Genomic DNA, 22,865 nt, shown 5'->3' on the forward strand with positions numbered 1-22,865 from the left:
GATTTGCTTATGCTTTTTAATGACAAATATTACATATTAAATCCTGAATGTCAGTGGAAAGAGTAAGTCATCTCTATCATACAGCTAAAAACTATTACGCATCTATCACATTTTTTAAACCTTGTGGTCAAACATCTGGTGATGCCTTTTAAACTGTTGATGAGAAGATTTGTTGGGATTCAAGCTCTGTCTTCTCATGCACAGTGCACAACCTGGTCCAGCCTGTCTGGCTCGCCTAGAGGGAAGCTGTAAACAGACAATTAAGTTAACAAATATAACTGTTGGGTTATCTATTACTTCACATACTTCCTTACATGCAAATAAGAAAACAAACTAACGTTATTTACTCAACAAGTGTTGTCCAACCCTTTCCATAATCTGAAATATTGTTGTGTTTTGTGAAATGTCAAGGAGACACACGTGAAATAGATAATTGGAGACATATCACACTGACAAATGCAGATTATAAAATATTCGCAAAATAGTTATGAATAGACTTAATGATGCCCTAGCAAACGTAATTGAAAAAGAAAAGACGTGCAAGGGAAGGTTGATGTGGGACAATTTAGCCACACTGAGAGATTTAATCTGTAATACTAAATTCTTCATTATAGGTCTGGATCAAAAGAAAACCTTTGATTTTATATCTTGAGAATATCTGTGGGAGGTGTTAAAAGCGTATGGGTTTAAGAAGGATTTTATTAATGTAGTTAAGCTGATGCATGCACAATCTACAGTTCAGATTAATGTTAATGGAGTTTTTAACAGAAAATTTTGAAATTAACAGAGGTGTCAAACAAGGTTTCTCTTTATCAGCTGCCCTCTATACTTTAGCTATAAATCCACTTTTTAAGAGAATTAAAGATAACGACAGGTTGAGTGGAAACAGAACCAGTAGCCGGGAGCAGGTGGTTGTTTTAGCATATGCTAATGTTATACTGTTTTAGTGTTATACTTAAAAACCAAAATGAACTTGACATAGTAAAGGAACAACTACAGCTATATGAAGATGTATCAGGTGCAAAACTAAACTACAACAAAACAGAAGCAGTCTGTTTTGGAGGGGAAGACGCACAACCCTTGATTAATGTCCATGAAAGCAATGATTTTAGGTGTACAGATAAGTTATAAAAACTCCTATGAAAAAAATGGACTAGCAAGGAAAAAATAATACTCATGACATATTCATCTGCTACGACAGCCGCTTCAGTCAAACTTATAGCATTTCTGTCACTCAAATGAAGGTAGCCATGCATTTAGAGTTTCTTTAAACTGCTCCAACAAGACTAGCTCACGTAACTCTTCAAAAATATGAACTTCAGAGGCCAGCCACCATCAACCAAAAAGAGCGGAAACTCAGGGGCAAACTCTACATAGGTCTGTTTCTCATGTCTTTGCACCTCTGAATTTCTGCTGATAAGCCTCAAGTACTAGTTCATAGGCTTTTAAAACTGCAGTTTTTAACTTTTTACTTGAGATAGTTTTCATTGTCTTTTATAGGCAAAGCAGAATAAGCTTCCTGAGCCTTCCCAATCAACATACACTGTAGCAGCAGGGTCTGCTCACAAGCACTCCACTTCCTCTTTTTAGCCAACCTCTAAAACAACAAGAAAGATGTATCTGGATCCTTTTCTGAAAATTTAGGAACCAATTGCAAGCAACCAGACACATCAAAATTTGAAGAACTGCCCCCACCAGGGTCCAGTTCTTTTACTGCTGAGGGATCAAGGATCTTACTCCTTGATCAGATCCAGCTTATAATGCTCTAAAAGCTGACAGCCTTACATAGCGGCACATTGTATTTTAGCCTCTCAATTTCAACAGCTTGTTCCTTGCACAAACAGCCTGTTTTTGTTCGAGAGTCTTTTCCTCATTTTCCAATTCATGTTTGTACTGCAGAGTTAAAGGCTTTTGCTGCTCAAAAGTCAGAGCTTCCCCAACTTCAGCTACAGGCCTCACAAAGACTGCTCTGAAGGACTGACCTGAGGAATAACTACACCTTGAGTGTCAGTGCACTTTACCCCAGCAGACAAAACCCCCAACTGAACCAAGCTTTCCTTTACTACACCCAAGATATGGTCTTCACGCCCCTGACTAGGGATTTCAATTTCAAAATGTTAACTGAGCAACTGATCCTTAGTGCAGGTATCTTATAGACCCTCACTTGGATTCTGCACAAATTCCTCCAGAGCAGACATGATCACACCATGAAAACCCAAGGCTACGATACAAAACACTAAGTCAACCTGTAACCTAGAGACACTGCCTACAAAAGTTTACCCCCAAACCCAGCATGACAACCAGCACGTGGAACATCTTTTCCCCTGGCTATCTACCCGGAAAACTAGCTGACAGTCTCAACCCTAGTCTTCATGCAATAGTTTCTGTGGGTGATTTATACACAGAATCCAATGATCCAGCCACGTAACAAGCATGCCGGTGACCCACCTAGGCAGTCATGGAGGTGTACCCTCAGCAAAAATGATCTGGCCACACTAATGCACAAAAATAACAAACTAAAAAAACAAGCAACAAGTCCACGAATGGATGTTGTTTCTAATACCTCTAGGAAGAGTAGTTCCACTAACTGGCCGTCTCTAAACCACACCAGATCAGAGGCAAACACAAAACTTTCAGACAAAGCTGTTTCTCAGGCACTTAGCCACCAACCCAGTGGTATGGCCAAAACTATGAGCCTGAACCTCAATCCACACTAAACTGAAAACACTCTCACCACTCTTTAACTATGTGTGGGACTCTTGCCAATACTAATGCTTGCTTTAGGCTACAGCTGCAAAGATACACAGAAAACAATAAAAACGATTACTATCTCCATACTTACCATAGTAGATGATCCCTGAGGATATACATAACCCTCTAGCTGTATACCATGCACTAGATTCAACTTTTCACTCAAATTGTTACGCTGATGTTATCATTTGTAATGAAAAAAAATAGTATTACATTATGAAACAAATGCAAAATAGAAGTATCTTGACGAACAGTCTCAGACTTTTGGACCTCACTTATATTTGTATATTTCTAGATTTTGGAATTTTTAATTAGGGAGAAGGAGTAGATGTCATTTTAAGGATTTTAACAATATAATTTATCTTTTTTTGTGAAAAAACTATATCAGACATACATTATTATTCAAAGTATTTTTTATATACATCTTAAAACATGTCTGGAGGGGATCTTTAAGATTCCTAACTTCCTACTTCAACTGATTAACAATCAAGGACAATGAAAACAACCTTTGATTTCATCACGACACACTGATAAAACCTGTAAGTATATTTTGGGAGTAGTGGATGATGTTGAGGAGGAAAATTATTTTGGCGCACTGCCTCTCTGGATAAAAACATGTTACCTTTGACTGTACAGTATATATAACATATGACATTCAATAAACAAAATCTAAGCTTAATCAAAAATTGCACTACTATATAATTAACATTTTTGAAAAAATATGCTTTACTGTATGATGCTTGTACTTTGAGAATAATCCGAGACATGACCCTTTAGTTTTCACATTATTATGTATAATAAGTCTATGTAATAACTTTTTATCTCAAGAGTCTAGAAACCAAACATAACATAACAAAATAGACAACCAACACTGTAAACGGGAAGTCATATAACATGAAGACATGTAACTAAACAAAAATATAATAAACTTAACTGTCAAACCTTTGTGAATATAGGTATGGACTTGTTTTGTGTATAAATATCTGGAGAAATATGTGTGTTATAGAATTTGTAGTATTCATGCAGTTTACAGTGAGCGGGAAATATCTTGTTATGCTGAGCGTCATTATTTGGTCTAATGTTATAACATTTTGTAATTTTAGGTTTAGTGTATTTTTTATGTGAAATTTAAAGTGTCAGGTCAGATATGTCGACTATATTCTATATTACCTCTTTTACTCTTCAGTCTAAACTCTTCAGTCCAGTGAATATTGTTGTCCATTGGTTCATTCAGCTCGTCACCGGGTCAGTGTGTAAATATTTAGCAACAGATAATCCCTGTCTGAAAAAGTTTGCGTGGTGCAGACATTTTTTAGTGTTTTAGTGTTGTGTAAGTCTCTAAGTAAATAAGTAAACTAAGTAAACTCTTCCGTTATAACTGTAGGCTAAATTTGATTTCATGAGCAGTGGTGCAAACGTCTCCAGAAGCTTTGCAGCAGAATTATAGACTATTTGTAATTGTTAAAACAGGTGAAAGGAGAGTTACAATAGTCTAGACAAGATGAAATAAAAGTGTGAATGATCACGTACATCATTTCTGTGATTTCATTTCTGAGTGTTGATATAACAAGGAATCAAGGCTTTCCTTCACCATAGGAACACAAGACACAAATAAAGACATCAATTTTATCAGCATTTAACTGCAGAAAATGATCGGTCAACCTATTTTAATAGCATTTAGGCAAGCATAGGGGTAAAAGAGATGGATATAGGGTTTTTTTATTTTTTTTTTATTTTTAAATAACATAAATTTTGACATCCAGAAATATAATAGTCCTTAGTGGAATATTATGGTTAATTCTGTGGATGGAAAGGAACATTTTGGTGAAACTCACATTGCCTAGAAAATAAGAAAAAATAAAACTGTGGGAAAATCTTCAAGACACATCAAACTGTTTTCTGTATCGTTTGTTAGTTTTAGACTGTTGTTCCTCAATATAAAAATATTTTGTCAAGGAGAACATAAAGAGCATAATGTACACCCCATTATCACGAAGAACCCAGATGTACAACATAAACAGAGCTGCAATTTTATGATATTATATACAGGTGTCACGCTGACTAAATCTATCTTCAGCTTGTTTGCTCCTAAAAACTAGGATGCCCTTGAGTTTGTGTGTTTAGCCCTTAAGTTGTTTATTTCTGTCTGTTTTTTCCTCACGTGTTAGTGTGGTCCTGTCTATATAAATGACACCTGTGGCTCTCAGAGGTTAACAGTCCTGGGTTTGACCATGGCTACATACACTGTAACCTTCCTGTGTGCCTTTTTCCTCTTTGCTGCTCTTCAGGTGCCTTGCGGTGCCATCTTTGTAAGTATACAAGACACATATATGACATATTCATGAAGTGAGTTTGATTTTTTTTTGTAAAATCTAGCTTTTTCTCTGTTTATTTTTGTTTTTAACGTGCAAAATGCTAACCTCTATTTTCTTTCTCATTTCTGCACATCAAACCTGATGCAGGGTTGGTTTGGAGGGGATGAGAAACGTGAGTGTTTGTAATTATTATTCATCCTCAATATATTCATTCAGACTTAGCAGCTTCTATTGTTTCCCAAACTTAACATAATCTCCTATATTTCTGCCTTCCTTGTTTATTTAGCACCCAGCCGGCCCTCTTCCTCTTCCTCTGATGCAGATGAGATTGTTAACAAACATAATGAGCTGAGGAGAAGTGTTCAGCCTACTGCTAGCAACATGCTGAAAATGGTAACATTCTGCTAATGCATTAAATGCATTTCATAGTCTCGAAAGCACGGAAAGCTTCACTGGACATCTGTGAAAATATTCTGAACATGAACTGTTACTTCATTGAGCTTATTTGTCCTTGATTTGATTTGATATGGCACACTCGTGTAGCATATCAATAAGAATAAAATGATGTTCCAGACAAGCACACAGCATTGAGATGATACGATGTATATAGTTGGTCTACATGTGATGATTTAATAGCCGTTCTGTCCTCTGCTCCTCACAGTCCTGGAGCAGTGAGGCTGCAGCCAATGCTCAAAGATGGGCCAAGACCTGCTCCATGAATCACAGCCCTAAAAGCTCTAGAAGGATCAGCAGTAAGTTACATTATTTTTACTTATTACACCTCTCTTTTTAAACGTAAAACTCAGCCACATCATCACTTTAACAGCTTTGACTGATATGGATATTTATTTGACCTTTTTATGCCAGAAATCACACAGAAGCAGCATATTTTTTCAAGCATTTTAATGTTGTGAGAGTGTAAAATCATCTGAAAAGGCATCCTGTTACATTAAGAATCCAAACTAATACAATTATCTAAGCTTAGCATCTCTTTAAGGCACCATGTCCACCATATTTATTTAATGGCGGGAAAACTCAGGGAAAAAAATGAACTGTGCAATGAAAATGAAATGTCATGACAACTTTTACAGACTGTTTTCATGTAGCAGTGGTCAGGCAGGGGTTCCCAGAATATCAGAGATGGATGACATAACCAGCCAGTGTCCGATATTTATTTATAGAGTCTCCCTTAAGTGATCCTTCTCCTCCTCTTTGACTGCAGCTAGTGGCTGCGGTGAGAACCTGTACATGTCCAGCTGGAAGAACAGCTGGAGCAACGCCATCCAGGCCTGGTATGACGAGGTGAAGGACTGGCGCTACGGAGTTGGATCTGTGAACGGAGGAGTGGTTGGACACTACACACAGGTGCACTTTTATTCCACAACACTGTAGTACTGCCCATCATCATATGTCAGTTCTATTCAAATAAAAATGTGACTGCTTGAAAGATAAATTAAAAAAAACATAGTGATACACACATTATTGCCACTAGCTCCTGATGATTTCACATTTTATCTTTTTTTCTGTGCTCAGGTGGTTTGGTACAGGTCTAACAAGATTGGCTGTGCCATGGCCTACTGTCCCAACTCCCAGTACAAGTACTTCTACGTCTGCCAGTACTGCCCACCGTAAGCACAAAACTTTTTTTTTCATGATTTTTCCATGAAAATTGCAAGTCTAGCATATTTCCTGAATGTTTACATGATTATTTCATGTTGATTAAGATATTAAGAAGCTATTCTAATGCAAATAATGCTGAAAACATCATTAGAAGCACTTTGTGGTTTACTTGTAATTATTGAAAGATGAATACACCTTACTCAGCTGCATTTTATAGTCATTCAAAAGTGCTTTTCCTCTCAGAGAATATCCGTGACATGTTTGGGCTGATATCCAGCGTGAGTCTTTATGCTGTTAATATTTGATGCTCTGGCCTACATTACAGTGGAAACTACCAGTTGGCTCGCCCCTACAAGGCAGGACCCACCTGTGGAGACTGCCCTGATGCCTGCGAAGACAAACTGTGCAGTAAGTAGCAAATTAGCAAAGTGTGATCTTCTCATCCATTTTTTTAAATTAGATGGTTAGATTTTATAGTTTAGCTTATTTCCATTGTGGTTGCTGATGTAAAGTAAATACAAAGATACATGAGTCCAGGTGACATGTGTAGTAGTGACATGATATTACCAACACACTAATATATAATTCTCAAATATCATTTCAAATGAAATCACTTCAAGTCAAATTTACAAGAATTACATGCAAGTTACAACTCGCTTAGTTTAATGGAGCCACCACAGCTTCTCCAAGCACAGATGGAAAGAAAAAACCTATAAGTATCAACATTATTTAATTAATTTATGACCATGGTGTTTTGAATCTGTGTTAATTTACTATATATATAAATAGATTTTTTTCATAAAGTACAGATACCATATAGTTCCTAATATTAGTTTCCTCTTGTCTTTCCATTTTACTTTTCTACTGGATCTTAATCTGATTAGTGAGAGAGGAAAACAATGCTTGGGCCTCATCCACTTTTTTAGATTTAACTCAACCTGTGAGATCATTTCTTCCTCCAGAACATCTTCAAGAAGTAAATTTGTAGGACCTTGACTCCAATCTGAATGGCAGGTCATTCATCTCTCTCTCTCTCTCTCTCAGCCAACCCCTGTCCTCACACCGACAAGTACTCTAACTGTCCAGAGCTGAAGGAGGAGTGGGGCTGCAGCAACTCAGATGTGGCCTCTTGGTGTCCCGCCTCCTGCAAGTGCACCTCTCAGATTAGTTAAATGTCTGTCCACACAGGCTCTGACTCATCAGTCAATTTCAATAAAGATCTGCATCATATAAGATTTGGGTTCATTCTGTGTATCTTCTTACTCACCACCTCCAAAAATATGACCTCTTTCTGCAGTTAGGATATAAATAAGTATTTCCCTCTGGTTTAATACCTCAGGCTGCTTTATCTGTTCAGTAATCAGCAAAGATTAAAAAGGAAATTTACTTTGGCACGCTGCCTCTCTGGACAAACACCTCATGCAGGGGCAGGTGCTCTTGACTGTAGAGTATATAAGGTGTAAACTCACAAAGAGGAAGGAGAGCACAGTTGACAGGGTGGACTTGGCAGAAGTGGAGAGGAAAAGTGAATTCCACAGAGTTTTCCCAAACCTGAGCCAAGAAACATCCACAATTTGGGGTCACGCCACACGCCATGGCTGCTAATAAAAAAAACAACTGGTGATAACATCCAATCCTTTTGTCTTGATGGAATATATTCAAGATTTAAGAATCCTGACTTCCTACTTCATCTTATTAATGATTAAGGACAATTAAAACACCCTTTAATTTCAACATGACACACTGATAAAACCTGTTAATACATTTTGGGGGTAGTGGATGATATATGCAATAATCCAAGCTGCCGGGACTCCACAGGAAGCTGAAAGGGTAACTTCCTTTTCAATATGACGGCAACCTGACCTTAAAATATGTTATCGACAGATGAAATACATTCCTTCTCATTTTGAAAGAAGCACGGAGCTACGTAACCAAAGCATATGATGAGCCTCTAAAACATTGTACAGTTAAAAAAAAATCTCCCTCTTACCAAGTTATTTCAGTCTGGAATTGAGTCCTTAAAGTTTTATTTTCTCATGAAAAGTGGGGGGAAAAAATCCTGTTGTCAGTGTAAACCAACTTGTTTCAAGATCAACGTTTTCATCATTGCAGTGCAGTGATGATGCCTTATTTTCTCTTGTTTCAAAAAACAAACACTAATTTCTAGAAAAGTATGAGTTGGTTTAGATTAAAAACAGGTTAAATATTCCTACTGCTCTGCCAAATAAGTGTTTTAAAATTCAATCACTGACAGAAATGTTGTCATGAGATTGAGGTTTTTGTGGATTAAGCAGCCAAACACTTGATAAAGTAATTAAAATCAGCTTTACCTCAACCAATGGTGACAAAAATGTGCTCAGACATTAATGCATCAGTGATAATGATCCTATAATATATATATATAACACAATGAAAGGGGCTATTTAACATAACAAGTACAGGACTTTTACTTCAACTTTAACTCTTAGTCTTCCTTTGGGAGTCCAGAAAAAGATGTTTGAAGTTGTCGTTATTGGTGGTGGAATTTTCCCTCCGTGACCTGCAGGATGCCCTTTGTCATGTCAGGCTGCGACTTGGCTTTTCTCAACGACATGTTTTTACTTTGTCTGCTCATATTAAAAAAAAAGAAGCTCCTACTTACCCACATCTGAGGTTGTGAGTGTGCCTCTCCTCAGGGGTCAACCACACATGTTCTGGCTGCACAGCAGGTTCCTGGTTCAAAAAAGGCTGTGTTTGTATGATTTAGCCTCATGCGGTCTACATTCGAGAAGCACAGATGGATCTGTGGGCTCGGCTGGTTGGAATTTATCCAAACTCGATCTGCTTAGTTTTTTTTTTTCTTTTCTTTTCTTTTTTTCTTAGAAAGTGTTTCCATTCAGCTTTTACAGTAGAGGTTGTTTTCCTTTTTGCTCATAAAATAATCTGTTTTCACTTCCACTGAGATTTCCTATTGCCACATTGTTACACGCAATACTATTGTGTTGAAATTAGTTCCTTTTCCATATGATAACAAACCGCTTTCACTGAAAATAAACATTGGCTGAATTTCTATAACCTTGTACGCATGCCAGAAGAGACTCACTCTCCATACCATCACATATACATGTAACAGAGGTAAAGAAAACAAAACTGGTTTCTGCTCCATCACTGTCTACAATCCCCATGTGGCTGAGGAAGTTGACAGATAAGAGAACCACCTGAAGTGAGTGGACAGATGAGCTGGGAGGAGTGTTATTCCCCCAGCAGAGGGGAGATGGGGATGAGTTTTTCCTCTGCCAGTTGGTTCAGCGATAGCAGAGGTCCTCTGGCTTGGCTGAGCTCGATAAGACTGGCCATGCCATCCTGTGGGCCTTATCAACTCCAGCAGCGAGCCTCAGTCCCAAGGCCAGAAAATGTTTATGACTTTGGCGTCAGTTTGTCTTCCTGAACAGTAGGTTGTGTAATATGGGTAAAATTATCACCATGCTCTCAACCGTTAAAGCTGTTGTAGATTTTTATAAAAATAAACAATGTAACCAAGTGAAGCCTGCAAGTACCTGCTGCAACAATTGGCCTGCTTTGTAGTTACCTCATCTTAAGTCTCTCAGGCTGAGTTAAAAACAGATAGGACATGTTAACACAGCTTATTACAAATCAGCCAGACAGCCTTCTGCATGTCTGACCACAGAGAAAGTAATCAAGTGCAGATGATACATTTCCCACGCTATCTCTTTGAATTAAAGGATGTTAGAAATGAGGGAGATGAAAGTGTGAAAGACAGAAGAGACAAAGAGGGAAGGAACTGAGTTGGCGGAAACACAAAAGCACTTTTTCATAACGAGAAAAAAAGGCAGGAAGACACTTGGAGATCAGTTACATCAGTCTGTCCAGACCAAAGACATGTTCATTTAGTCTGAGCTGTTATCTCTCAGCATCACGGTCCCTTTGGACTAGAAACAGGATGCTGAAAAAAGGGAGCTCACTCCTTCTGAAAACTGACCAAAGATCTCAGGGCTCGGTGGACCAAACTGTACTTGATTCTTTGCATTAAACTGACTTTAAAAGCAAGATTAAATACCGCATGACGCTTAATCAACTAGCATTTGAAAATAATAGTTATGTTTGTGCTAAAACTGCCTGGAGAACCAGATGGGAGGGTTTCACTGCACTACAACAAATCAGAAATTGTTATGGTAGCATAAAATTACCAGAATACCTGTGGGAAGTGTAGCTCCTGTCCACTGAGTGCCACAGAAACATCCAAACATGCAACTGATGAAAGCAGAGCATGACGGTTGTGCAACTTCCTTCCCTTCATTGAGTGCTTTAAGATGCAGCGCAACAAAACATGCTAACAGGCTCCTCAGCTCGCCTCTTAAGCTTTCATCACACACAAGGAACATATGAACCACTGGAAACAGAACCCCTTGGTCGCACACCAAAGCAATGACAGATCACTTTCATCGATAAAGGTTTGAAGGAAGGAGAATTGCAGCCATAACGAACACTTTATTTTTAATCTGTATGTGGTAGCTGGTTCTATAGTAACCATATACTTCCCTATATTGTCCTGAGAAGCTCATAAACCATGGACTGGGTGCACAGTATGGGGCTTTTGTGTGTCCAGTGCTTCCTAAAGTGCCTATTAGTGTGACCATGGTTATTGTTTTACGGGTGAGCGTGCTGGCTATGAGTTCAACCAGTGGCCAAAGATTGAGCTCTCCCAGCACACTCAGCTAAAAAAGGCCTGGTTCACATCAGCCATTAGTACATGGGTGTTGTTCTTTCTCCAAGCCAGTGCCTGTTTGATAGCTCTTCTCACTCAAGAGTCAACTAGCAAATGTACATTACACAAACATTTGGAGAGGGGTCCCAAGCCTCCAGTGGAGGAAATGGTTAAAGTGGGTGTGGGTGTATCCCAAACACAATGTATGGCAAAACATTCATTTACACACAACCACAACTGTGAAAGAAAATAAAATCAAGAGCTGTCAAGTCAAGACATAATTTAAGAAGCTACATCCAAACTGTTTTTGTTCAAGGATAATAGAGGAGTAACGATACAGTCAAGGGTTTGTTAGAGTTCAGTAAAATACACAGTACAGAGTTTTTGGATACATGTGATGTTTTTATCAAAGTTGGAAAGAAAACAAACTGTCACTAAATAAGAATATAAGGAGTTTATACATTTATAATAATATTACTTTATATTTTATTTATAATAAAAAAAAAATCCTAATTGTTTAAAGTCATTAATAAGACCAGATATTGGGTGTATGTCCATAGCATATCATTTCTTCAATTGGCAATATTTTCTCTTTTTATTGTTTGTTAAATTGCTCCCTTTATTGATTTATTTATGTCTTTTGTTGATTTGTTTATTGTAATTTTTTTGTTCATTATTCTCTATATCTTTCTACCCAGTTTTGTTTGTTGTTGTCTGTAATTAATGTGTTTTCTGTTATTGACTTCTGGTATACATCTACATCGTGTGGAAAAGAGAAATATGTTTATAAGTATATGCATTATTACTTGCCAAAAGAAAAAAAAAATAGGGTTGCCAGGTTATGAAAAAAAACATTTTGGCCTGTGCTTATACTTTCTATTTAGTATTAATGCCATTATAAATGTTCATAAACCATTAACGAATACTTAATAAGTTCTATAATAACTTAATAATCATTTGCAGCTTTGTTCACATAATCCAGTCAAATGAATTATTCACAACCTGGTAATCCAAACTATAGAACTAATCTATAAACCTTTATTTAATCATGTATTAAATATTAATTACAAGTTATAAACCTTTTATAAAGGGTGTCTTTTTGAAGGTCGAACAGAAAAAAAGTTTTTTACTTAGTTTCCAGTGCAAAATGCAAGGAAAACAATCTCTTATATGAAAAAGTTAAGCATCTTTTTTACAAATTTTTATCTAAATAAAACTAAACTGAAGTTTAAAATGTCCAAATAAGAACGTCCTCATAAAGATGAAGAGCAAACACAGTCGGAGTTTACATTCTCCAAACACCCTTGAGACCTCTGACAGTTCCCAGTGATACTGGAGGACATTTAACAGCCCCTGCTGGCATTTAATGTATGCAAACAAGAAATAGTTCCTCTTAAGAGGCATAACTGATCACAGTTAGTTAAAGGGGACATATCATGCACATTTACATGACTATATTTTTAATCTGGGGTTATATTGGATTTAAAGTATATTGATTTAAAGTTTAAAAAACTCCTTATTTAACTCATACCAACCCTTAATTCAGCCTCTGTCTGAAACAAGACGTTTTATCTCCTGTCTTTTTAAGACCTCCTCCCAATGAGCTTTCTGACTCAGATTTTTGTATCATTATATAATGATATATATGATATGTATGCATGTATTTGATATACCGTTACACAACTCAACTGCAACATCTTGCAACGCTTTGTTCTTTCAAAGAATAATAAATGGTTTCTGTGCCAAACCACCATGTCATCTTTCATATTGCATATTTCTTGAAATATATTTCTGTATGAAATTCATGAAAATTGGTGTCTGGGAAAAATTCATGAAGTGTATATTCGTCCTGGTGTAGTATCACACGAGGGAGGCCTCACGCCCTCACAAATATTGCATGAGAGCGCGTTATTTTCTCCAGAGTGCGGCTCTCACTGCACTTCTCTGACTATTTTTCCCACTCTTGGCCTTAATAATAAATAAGCCCCACGGGTCTTTACATCTGCTTATCGCTGCTGCCACAGTAATCTGACACAGACGTTTGCAGGACCTGGCATTTACACAGAAGAGGGAGGGGGAACATTCCTTTTTCTCATCCTGGTAAATCTGTTCACCATTAGCTGGTGTCAGACAGATGCAGGGACCGAATCCATAAGCTTCACTCAGGAATGGCTTGGTCACGCAGGGGTCAATCACTCACGGTTCATTAATTCAGCAGCAGCCGATGCATTACTGGTACAGTGGTTATGTGACATTAGAGAAGATAGTTTGAAAGGTCAAGTCTTCCTGTAAAGAAGTTCACCAACTTAGAGGGAGTATACTAAAATATGAAAATGTTGCTGAATTTGTCATTGTTATTGCCCAGTTGTGTTTAAGATGTTTTGTCACAATGTTAAACCCCAGGTTACATGATATGATACTACAGTGTAAGTTGTGTAACCAGCCTGGAGCCACAATAACAATAAAAGCAAAGTAGACTTTGTGTATTCATACATTTATATCGACTTTATTAATCAAGTGAGGTTATATCATAAAAGATAAAATGCATTTATTCCTAGAAATTCCTCATATGTTTTCTATTATTTTCTTCGGGGATACCCACTGGCCTCACATTATAGATGAATGGTTGTGAGATACTATTTTCTTTTCTTCTTGCATCTGGTTTATGGAGGCAATAATTCATTTTCACTATGACAGGCCAAATTTTCATGGGTAACATAAATGACTGAGTAGGAGAGAGATTCATAGTAGGTAGTTGCCTAATCAGAGATCTGTGTTCACCACTGAATGCTTTACAGTCACAAACAGCAGAGAGCACTCAGCTTGGTAAACAAGTTGTTATGAAATGTTATTATAATCTAATTTATGGTTCTGTCATAAACAACTACAGCTGTTGTATGTACATATTTGAAGGCAGGCATGTGAAGTATTCTCATACTATAGATGAACGTAATAAAGGGTTATTTCACCTGAATTACTATATCTTTTCCTTTACTTATATCTTGTGGTTTCTATTCATGCAGTCAGTTTTGGTTTATCTGTGATGAAATATTCCAACCATATCGCCAGACAAGAGCATCCATAGATCCATAACGGGACACATACTCTGGTCTCCTGCATGAGCCCCCATTCATTTTCTATGGACACGAGCTAATCGCTTTACAAGGCATTGTCGGATTCCAGGTGGCGTGGGACTGACCAGCGACGCCAAAAAAGAGAGGGGTCGAGAGTTGAAAAAGTTCAACTTTTAGTAAATGAGAGCGAAATTCACCAGGACGTGATGCAGTGAGAGTAACAAAGTGGCTTGGTGGTGGACCAGGAAGCTGTCAATGAAGGAGAAAATAATTGTTGCTGCATTGGGAATTCCCCTTTTATATGACCCAGTGACTCTTCATTGTTGAAAATGTGACATAAAAATCTCCGGGTGTTTGTCAGCCGGTGTCGACACGCCCATAGTGACAAGTGAGAAGTGGCAGAGGTGATGTTGCACGATTTGTTTGCTTTCAGTGGGTCTTCACCATTAAGGCCTCAGTATACTCCATTTAAAAGGCCTATCAGATGTTAGAACACCCTCAGAAATCCCCTCCCCCCTCACCTTTTCAATGACCTAACTGGGGGGCTGTATCCAAAAACAGATACAACCTAACGAATAATGCAAATTCCCTTATGCCACATTTTTACCTGGTGTGATGTCCGCAGCTGGAGACATAAGACAGAATATAGTGGTCCATGAACCAGAGTCTGTTCCTGAATAAAGGGGAAGAACCTGCTGTTGTACAGTTGAGATTTCAGCAGAATGTTTCAGAAGGGTAAGATCGTGTCTAAGTCTCCCGACAAAGTAGCTTAGCTTTCGCTAGCTTAGCTGTCGCACACTTCCAGTGTCCTGCTTTACTTGTCATCAGACTGAAATGCAAACTAACAGCGTTGAACTTAAGTCGAGAGATGCAGAATCATCCAATATGGACATAATTCCCTGGAATGCCGTGTTGAATATTCTAAACTTAAGGTTCCCTTCCTAGCTTTTATTTCCTTACTTACTTTACTCACTTACTAGCTTTTTCAGGAGCTTCCAAGCATATTTCATGGCCTTCTTCAGCACATGGAACTTCAGAAATTCAGTCCTAACATTGACTGGGAAAGTGTCAAAGTCATGGGAAAGTGCACCACATAAACAACCATTTGTCATCAAATGACTGAAGTTTGTACTTAAGTCACTTGATGACAGAAAAGGCTACTAAGTGAACCTTGACTTATGTGTCATGGATACCACAAGAGGTGAATAACAAGCTGAAATCTATTAGTGAAGCCAAACCACAGCCATGACATTACACACTACAAAACATGGTGGTGAAAATAGAAAATAAATAAATAGAAAGGATCACAGACAAAAGTGAGAGTCCACAATGAAATGAAATGAAAACCTGTCTCATTAGAGGTTCTTAGCTATGTCTGAAACCTAAACAGGCACTTTATTGATTTTCAAAAAAGGTCCATCCCATCTTCCAAACTACCTTTAAATCTCCTGAGCATAGGTTCATAGGATATTATCATTTACCCACTGGTTAAATGCACTGTCAAGCTGTTTTCCAATGTTTTAAAATCATTCTGATGGATGAAATTTTTGAGCTAAGTGAGCTGAACATACCTCCTTATGACCTGAACACTGAACCTAAATCAACACTGCATGCACGCACTCGCACACAAACCTCATACCTTCTAAGAAAATTGCAAATATTATCACATCAAGCTGTTTGTACAGCCTTACTGTGCTTTGTTACATTTTAAATCAACCATGTCTTTCCTAATTTATGGTGTTTTTATCGTTGGTTTGGCTTGAGGTGTAAAACTGTCATGAGAAAAGCAAACACATGGTCTCCCATATATGGTAAAGGGAATCTATACTGTACATCTGGGTAGCCCTTATGCAATTAACATGCCTTCTATAATAACTAACATGTGGGGAAACATTTAAACAGCTGTATAATTATACAACAAATATAGTTAACATACGTTCTGTTTCATGTGGCTTCTGGAAATTCTTTCATATAATCAGTAAATTGCTTTTAATTAAATTTTAAGAGGGATATTATTGCTCAACTGAAATTACATGACCCTTTTCTTTGTGCTGGATGCCCACCACTTTTGTAGTATGGAACTGTTTTGAATACTGTAAAGGTTTAACAAGTCTCATTAATTATATCATATACATAAAAGCTCCTCCCAGTTGTGTGGTCTGCCTTGTCGTTTGCGTGACAAGTCATTTTCTCTTTTTTCCTCCCTTTTCTACTTCACCGACATGCCTCAAACCACCAATCTCTCTACATCCTGTACATTGATAGCTCACTCCCCATGTCGTTTAAGTCAGGATGTTTTTTCTGTTGCTTTTTTACCCCCTCCCTCCCTTCCTTCGTTTTCCTATTTCAATGGGAAGTCCTGGGTTGTGGCGCAATCATTTTAGTTTTTATTAAGATGCAGTGATAACGAAGCAGGTTGATTGCTGCATGGAGCCACATGAGGAAGGGGTGCGGTGAAGACCCTCAATTAGGCTTCGTTTAAAGAAGCCTGCGCTAGATAAAGCAATTACATATATCACTGCAGGGATGTTCTGTGTTAAAAGGCGGCATGACATCAGGATGTGCTGTAGAGGAAGTTGCAGCGTTGCCTATCAAAGGATTTCATCCAATAATAATACGAAAGCAATTTCTTTCCCTGGGGTTAGGGCTTAGGGTGAAACTGAGCAAAAAAGCAACAGAGGTGTCCTTTAAGGCATCTCCACTCATGCTGCTACTGTGCTATGCATACAATTAGCTTGACATTTAAAAGTGAAAATGAAAACGTGGATTAACAAGTGACATTATGAGATCAATTCCTAACCTGTCACATCACAACTTTGAATGTGTCTTTTTGTCACTTTCTCTGCAAATCAAACTGAGAAGAAATGTCAGAATTAAAATTTGTGTTATCATACATTTCATATTTGCAGCGGCCTGGGACCAGAGCTTGCTTGTGTTATCTTCGTAATTGAGGAAACTAGAAAGTACAGCAAAGACTTATCTCTCTGTGTGAGCAAATAGAAGAAGTCCCACGACATTACAAAGTAACCAAAGTAACTACCCCCACCCCCTCACCGCCCCTCTACAGCTGGCCTGTTACACATACTCCCTCAAATAGACCGCATAGCTGTAGCTGTAAACAGTAAGCATGGGTTGTAATGTATTTGTAGACATAATCGGTCTTCATGGGGTCAGTATTATGTAATTCTAGTTATACAGCACAACTATTCTACTTAAATGTTTCGTAAATGCTCAAAATTTCATGCATCTTAATTTGATTTGTTATAACTCCACAGCTGCAAGCACCATGTATGCCATGCTGCTCAGATACACATAAGAGATAGTGAATGTTCAGTATGTTTAAATCTTAAATCATCCAGGATTTACACTGGTAGGAACCTTCCAGTATCAACCATATATGCACCTAAAAAGAATGAACGGGCCTCAGAGGTTCAGTTAATGTACATCTTCCTGCTGTCATGGAAAAACACATAACTGCAATTTCTCTGTATCACGTTTTGCACATGTGGTTTCAGTCCCACAGCATTCATACTGTACGCACGCTCCTCTGTCTGCACTCTGTTTTGACTGATGTCTGTTGTGGATCCCACGGTAATACGATATGTACGACGCTAAATCCTGAGCATGCACACCTGTTAAACATTGAAGTGCTCTCATCCGTCTTCAAACAGCGCTGCCTATCATCATCTGCAGTTGTGTGCAAAGCCCTTAAAGTATACAGGGGCTGCTGTAAGGAGGACTTGTTCATGTTATGAAGATGCAATGTGAATGACAGATAGGTATTTCTCTTATCGAGACCTTATCTGGCAACTTATTCTTCTTTCTGTTTTGCCACTTGTTGCCATAGTTTCTTTCCACCTCACGTGAGACTCTATAGATAGTCTACCAGATGTGTGGCGTCTTAACTCAAGCACAGACAGAAATGATGTAAAACACGGGATGCTATATGGGGAAATAATTGTCCATAACGTAAATAGCATAAAGGGCCACCGCAACATAAACATGGTGAGAGCTAGTTATTGTTCTTGATTGCTAGCATCCAACGTGCTGATTAACCGTCCGCACAGGCTTTCCTCTGAGTGAGCTTATCAGGGTGTGCAACTGTTCCCTGCAGCCGCTGCCACAGGAAACAAGGGGTGGGGTACGTTCAGGGGGGTGTGGTGAGCGTGAAGCCTGAGGATGAAGAGGAGGAGTGTCTACGCACTATCATCCTCTGCATTCCGGTTCACACCCCCCTGGTACGTCAGGGGTGTTGGGAATGAAATGCAGAGGCCAGCGACCACCTTGTAAACAATGGCTGTCTTAGCAAGTGAACAGCAGTAAAAATCTTGTGGTACTGGTGGTGATATTTTTACCCTGCTGGCATCAGAGTAAGATGTTGTTTGTCACTTTGGTACACAGCAACAGGCCATAACATTTGCTATGAAATTTGGTATGAATATTCATGGTCCCCAGAGGATGATCTCTTGCCTGGTTCCAGACCTCTGACTTGCTGCCCACACACCAATCAGAGCTTTGTAGGCAAGATTAAGACTGGGTAGTAGCTACATCCACATATTGTTGCTGTATGCTTCCTTATTGTCTGAATTGCATGTATAGTATTGGCATGTATAGTATCAGCTCCTCCCCTCAGGCAGACAGTACAGAGCTCCCTTAAGCAGGCACAACCATTTCAAACATTCCTTTGTCCCCCTGTCCATTAAAGTCCTCAACACCATCTTGGCTGTAACATGTATATGCCGTAGCTGTACTACTTCTTCTTGTTGTTCATCACAGTATTCATTTATTTATTGTAATATGTGTGCACTTTACAGAAGGGCACGTGCAATTGATAGACCAACATATTTGTTGTATTTACTGTTGTTTTTTTACTGTTTGTTTATACTGCAGACACTGTGAAGTTCAAGGCAAATTTCCCACTGGGACAATAAAGTCTATCCTATCCTACTTTTAATGCCTTATTATCTTGGTGAGTTTTTATTTTGTTTATGTCCTCATGGTTCTCTGTTTTTATGCTGCTGTGCTGTAAAAAGAATTTCCTCTTGTTGGACAATAAAGATGTGAACTGAACTGTACAGCAACAGAAAAATGGTGACAAACCCAGATGAGATTGATGCAGCTGTACAGGTTGTAAGTCAGCTCACTAGAAATACCAACAAACAAAAAATTTCTTACATTATCCTGAAAAATGTTTAGTTCTCAATCTTTGCAACCATTACTACAGCTTCCATGTCAGCTGAAAAAACTACCCTTCCCTACAAACCAGAAACCAGCTAACACAAACACATTGTCACGCTGAATGAATGAGCAACACTTTGTTCCATGAGCTGGTATTTTAAAATATTTTGACATGACGTTTGCTGAGGATATTCATGCTGCATGAGAATGAATCTCAACGTTTTGGGTGACCCCCAGACTTTTTCTCTGGTACCACCATCTGGCCAAAACATTCACAAGAAATATCAACGGATTGTAGAATGACATTCATACACCCTAGAGCATACATACTCAATAGGTCTGGATTAATTAGTGGAATGAAGGAGCTCCACTTGATGAAGTAAAATGTCTTGTTCAAAAGTAATCGATACAAAGAAAGAAAGGCTGACAGTAAAAAACATGCATTTAAGGATGACTTGACAGAGAAATATGTGTTCATTTTGCCTGGAAGGAAGTACACGACAGTGGCCATAATGAAGAGTGGGAACACATAACGTCACAACAAAAAACATACCAGCAGAATAATTGTAAAATCAAACATTTTCAATAATGAATACAGTGAAGAACTCATACTGCAGCAGAGCCATTAATGAACAGTTTAAGTTTAAGGACTTGGTTACACAACGAAGTTGTCATGTCTCCCATTGATACAGAAAATTCTACGGAAATATCATCATGTAATGCACAATTACTGGACCTTTAATATGGTGGAAATATATTAAGTGGACCTCTAAGACTTGTATTTGAGTACCCCTGCCCTAGAGGATTAACCATTTCCATTTCATTTCCCTCAGCTTGTTTTTGCCTGTGCTACCCTCAAGCCAAATACATCCAGTTTATTCACACAAGATATCTCACGATCAAATTGCCAGATTGACGTGAAAATTGCTGAGTAGATTTATGGTCTTAGGGGGATTAACCCTTTTGATTTAGTGACCCAATGGCATTTCCCGTAGGGCCATAGTCTGGAAAACTACATATTATTAGTCTCAGTGCTGGAAAACCTCCAGGAAAAGCAAGATTCTAAAATATGTTAAGATTTAGACTTGCAATCTTAAAAATGTCAATGGATTACACATAGTAAACAAAATAATACATGAGGAATTCAATTGTTCCAGTTTCCAAATGATTCGAAAACCAAAGGAAAAAAAGAATGAATGCAAAATTAGGGATTTTAGGGTACTGGGGGCAGTTATACAGTGATTTCAACACTGCACATGACTCATACATTTACTTAAGTCTGGGTCCTTTGAAATATGAAGAGACCAGATCCTTTCTCGTCACAGCCACGCTTCTCATCTTCAGCTTCAACAGCAACGGTTACCTACTGAGCGTCTGAATTGGACTACTTCTTTGACCCACCTAAGCACACCAATCCTTGCTCCTGCTGTCAGCGGCCTTAAAAAACTGCAGTTGCCCATAGAGATAATAATATGTGTAGAGCAGAAGAAGAAGCAAACCTTTTCACAGAATTTCTTAGGAATATAAACTCTTTACATTTGTCTCCACACAATTTTTAACACTTTCACTTCAGTGAACACCTGCTGGTTCAAAGAAAACAGGAATTCTACAGCTGGAAACAATGTAGAACATGGACTGCATATATGAACACCATCCATGTCTAATTCCTTCATATGTATTCATCTTTCCAGCAGAGTTGTTCAGATGAAATACTTAGAGAGTAGAGCAATATTTACTATCTACAAATAGTAAGATAGGGGAGACAAATACTGTCGTTGCAGAAATTGTGTCGTAACTGCCATAGCTAAGTTGTCAACTGTTTGATCCCATATCTTCACACCTGTCAAAGTGTCCTTGACTAAAACATTAAAGGCCCACTTGCTTTGGGCGCTGATCCAAGCTGGCCCTGACTTCTGACCTCTCTGGGTTCCTTTTTAATCTGTTTGAGAAAAAGAAAAGTCCCCCTGGCAACTGTTTTTTGACTGCTACAGCCTGATGGCATATCTTTGCATTATCTCTTGCACAAAGCAGTAATGTTACTGTTCTATCGTAGGCAGGGCAGACGCCATTCACACAGTCACACTGAGCCTGATAGCATCCTGCTACTCAACACAAGAGCCACAGACTCTGAACCCAAACCCACATTAGCTTTCCTACTAAAGTCTCCTTCTTATATAACTTACAAACATGAACACATGTCTTGTCCTGCACCTTAGCTTGTTGAGCAAGCCACCAAACAAACTGCTGACGTCGGTTTTGGGCTAGGTAGCTAATTAGCTTCTCAGCTGCAGCACTTAAACAGCATGTAAATGTACCTGAAAATGTCACTTTGGTTCATATAGATGTTGCTGTGGCCCTTCCTCTTTTTTTCTTCTTTTTAATAATAAAAACTATTAAACAATATTCTTTTCAAAAAGAGATTACTAAACATGATTTCAGCTGGACTTTAAAAGCATCAGATGCAGTCTAAAGGTAACATCTGTAATAGATAATCTAGCATTGTTTTTAGTTGCTCTGGACAGAGATGTGCTCTGTCCATCAGGTCCAATGAAAGATCTGGAGCATATCAGTTAATCTGAGGGACATTTGTTCAAATCAGAGGAATAAACACGGGAACAAGAGTTTGTGAGTTTGCTCAGTTAATTACTACACTGTCCAATTCTGATTTTGATTTTTCAAATCTGTTCTGCTTCTTATTTGTTTTTAAGTTTTTGCTTTGAAACTGTGGTTGACAATCGATGTTAGCATTACTTAATTTCTACTTCGCAAGCGATTTAATTGGCTACTTTACGAATAACTCATACAAGCATATAATTATATTACATTTATATTTAAATGATAGCCTAAACAGAGTCCTTTTGCACATATTATGGTTATGGTGATGTTTGTGTGGCTGTATAATCCAGGAAATTACATTAAGTCATATATTTGTTATTAGAAGCTTTAGAAATTTTTGACATTTGGTAGATTTCCTCTCCCACATTGTTTGCAAACTCACAACTACACTTCCATGAACACACTGTGATTTTTATTTAAGCATGCAGTATTTTTAACTTTCAGCTTCTGGCATTCTGAGCTCTACAGGCAGGACAGACCTGCAGCGCTGCTCTGAACCTGCAACAAACTGGAAAATAGTTTCCCAGTGGATGCACTGGCTTCATAGAAGACTTCAAAGTATCTCCACTGCCTCACTTCGAGGCAAGGTCAGCGTTCACTCCAGAA

At 38.2% G+C, this 22,865-nt stretch overlaps 1 protein-coding gene across 1 annotated transcript; it reads left to right on the forward strand.

Annotated features, from left to right (window-relative positions):
* Positions 1–4,945: 4,945 nt before the first annotated feature.
* On the forward strand, positions 4,946–7,858 carry LOC137169909 (cysteine-rich venom protein TEL1-like). Its single transcript, XM_067573322.1, has 8 exons — positions 4,946–5,060; positions 5,214–5,238; positions 5,353–5,459; positions 5,728–5,818; positions 6,289–6,431; positions 6,600–6,694; positions 7,012–7,094; positions 7,731–7,858. Exons 1-8 carry the CDS (start codon positions 4,983–4,985, stop codon positions 7,856–7,858), a joined length of 750 nt encoding a protein of 249 aa, XP_067429423.1. The 5' UTR covers positions 4,946–4,982.
* The last annotated feature ends 15,007 nt before the right edge of the window (positions 7,859–22,865 follow it).

The sequence above is a fragment of the Thunnus thynnus genome, chromosome 18, assembly GCF_963924715.1.
Source record: "Thunnus thynnus chromosome 18, fThuThy2.1, whole genome shotgun sequence".
NCBI classification, from domain to species: domain Eukaryota; kingdom Metazoa; phylum Chordata; class Actinopteri; order Scombriformes; family Scombridae; genus Thunnus; species Thunnus thynnus.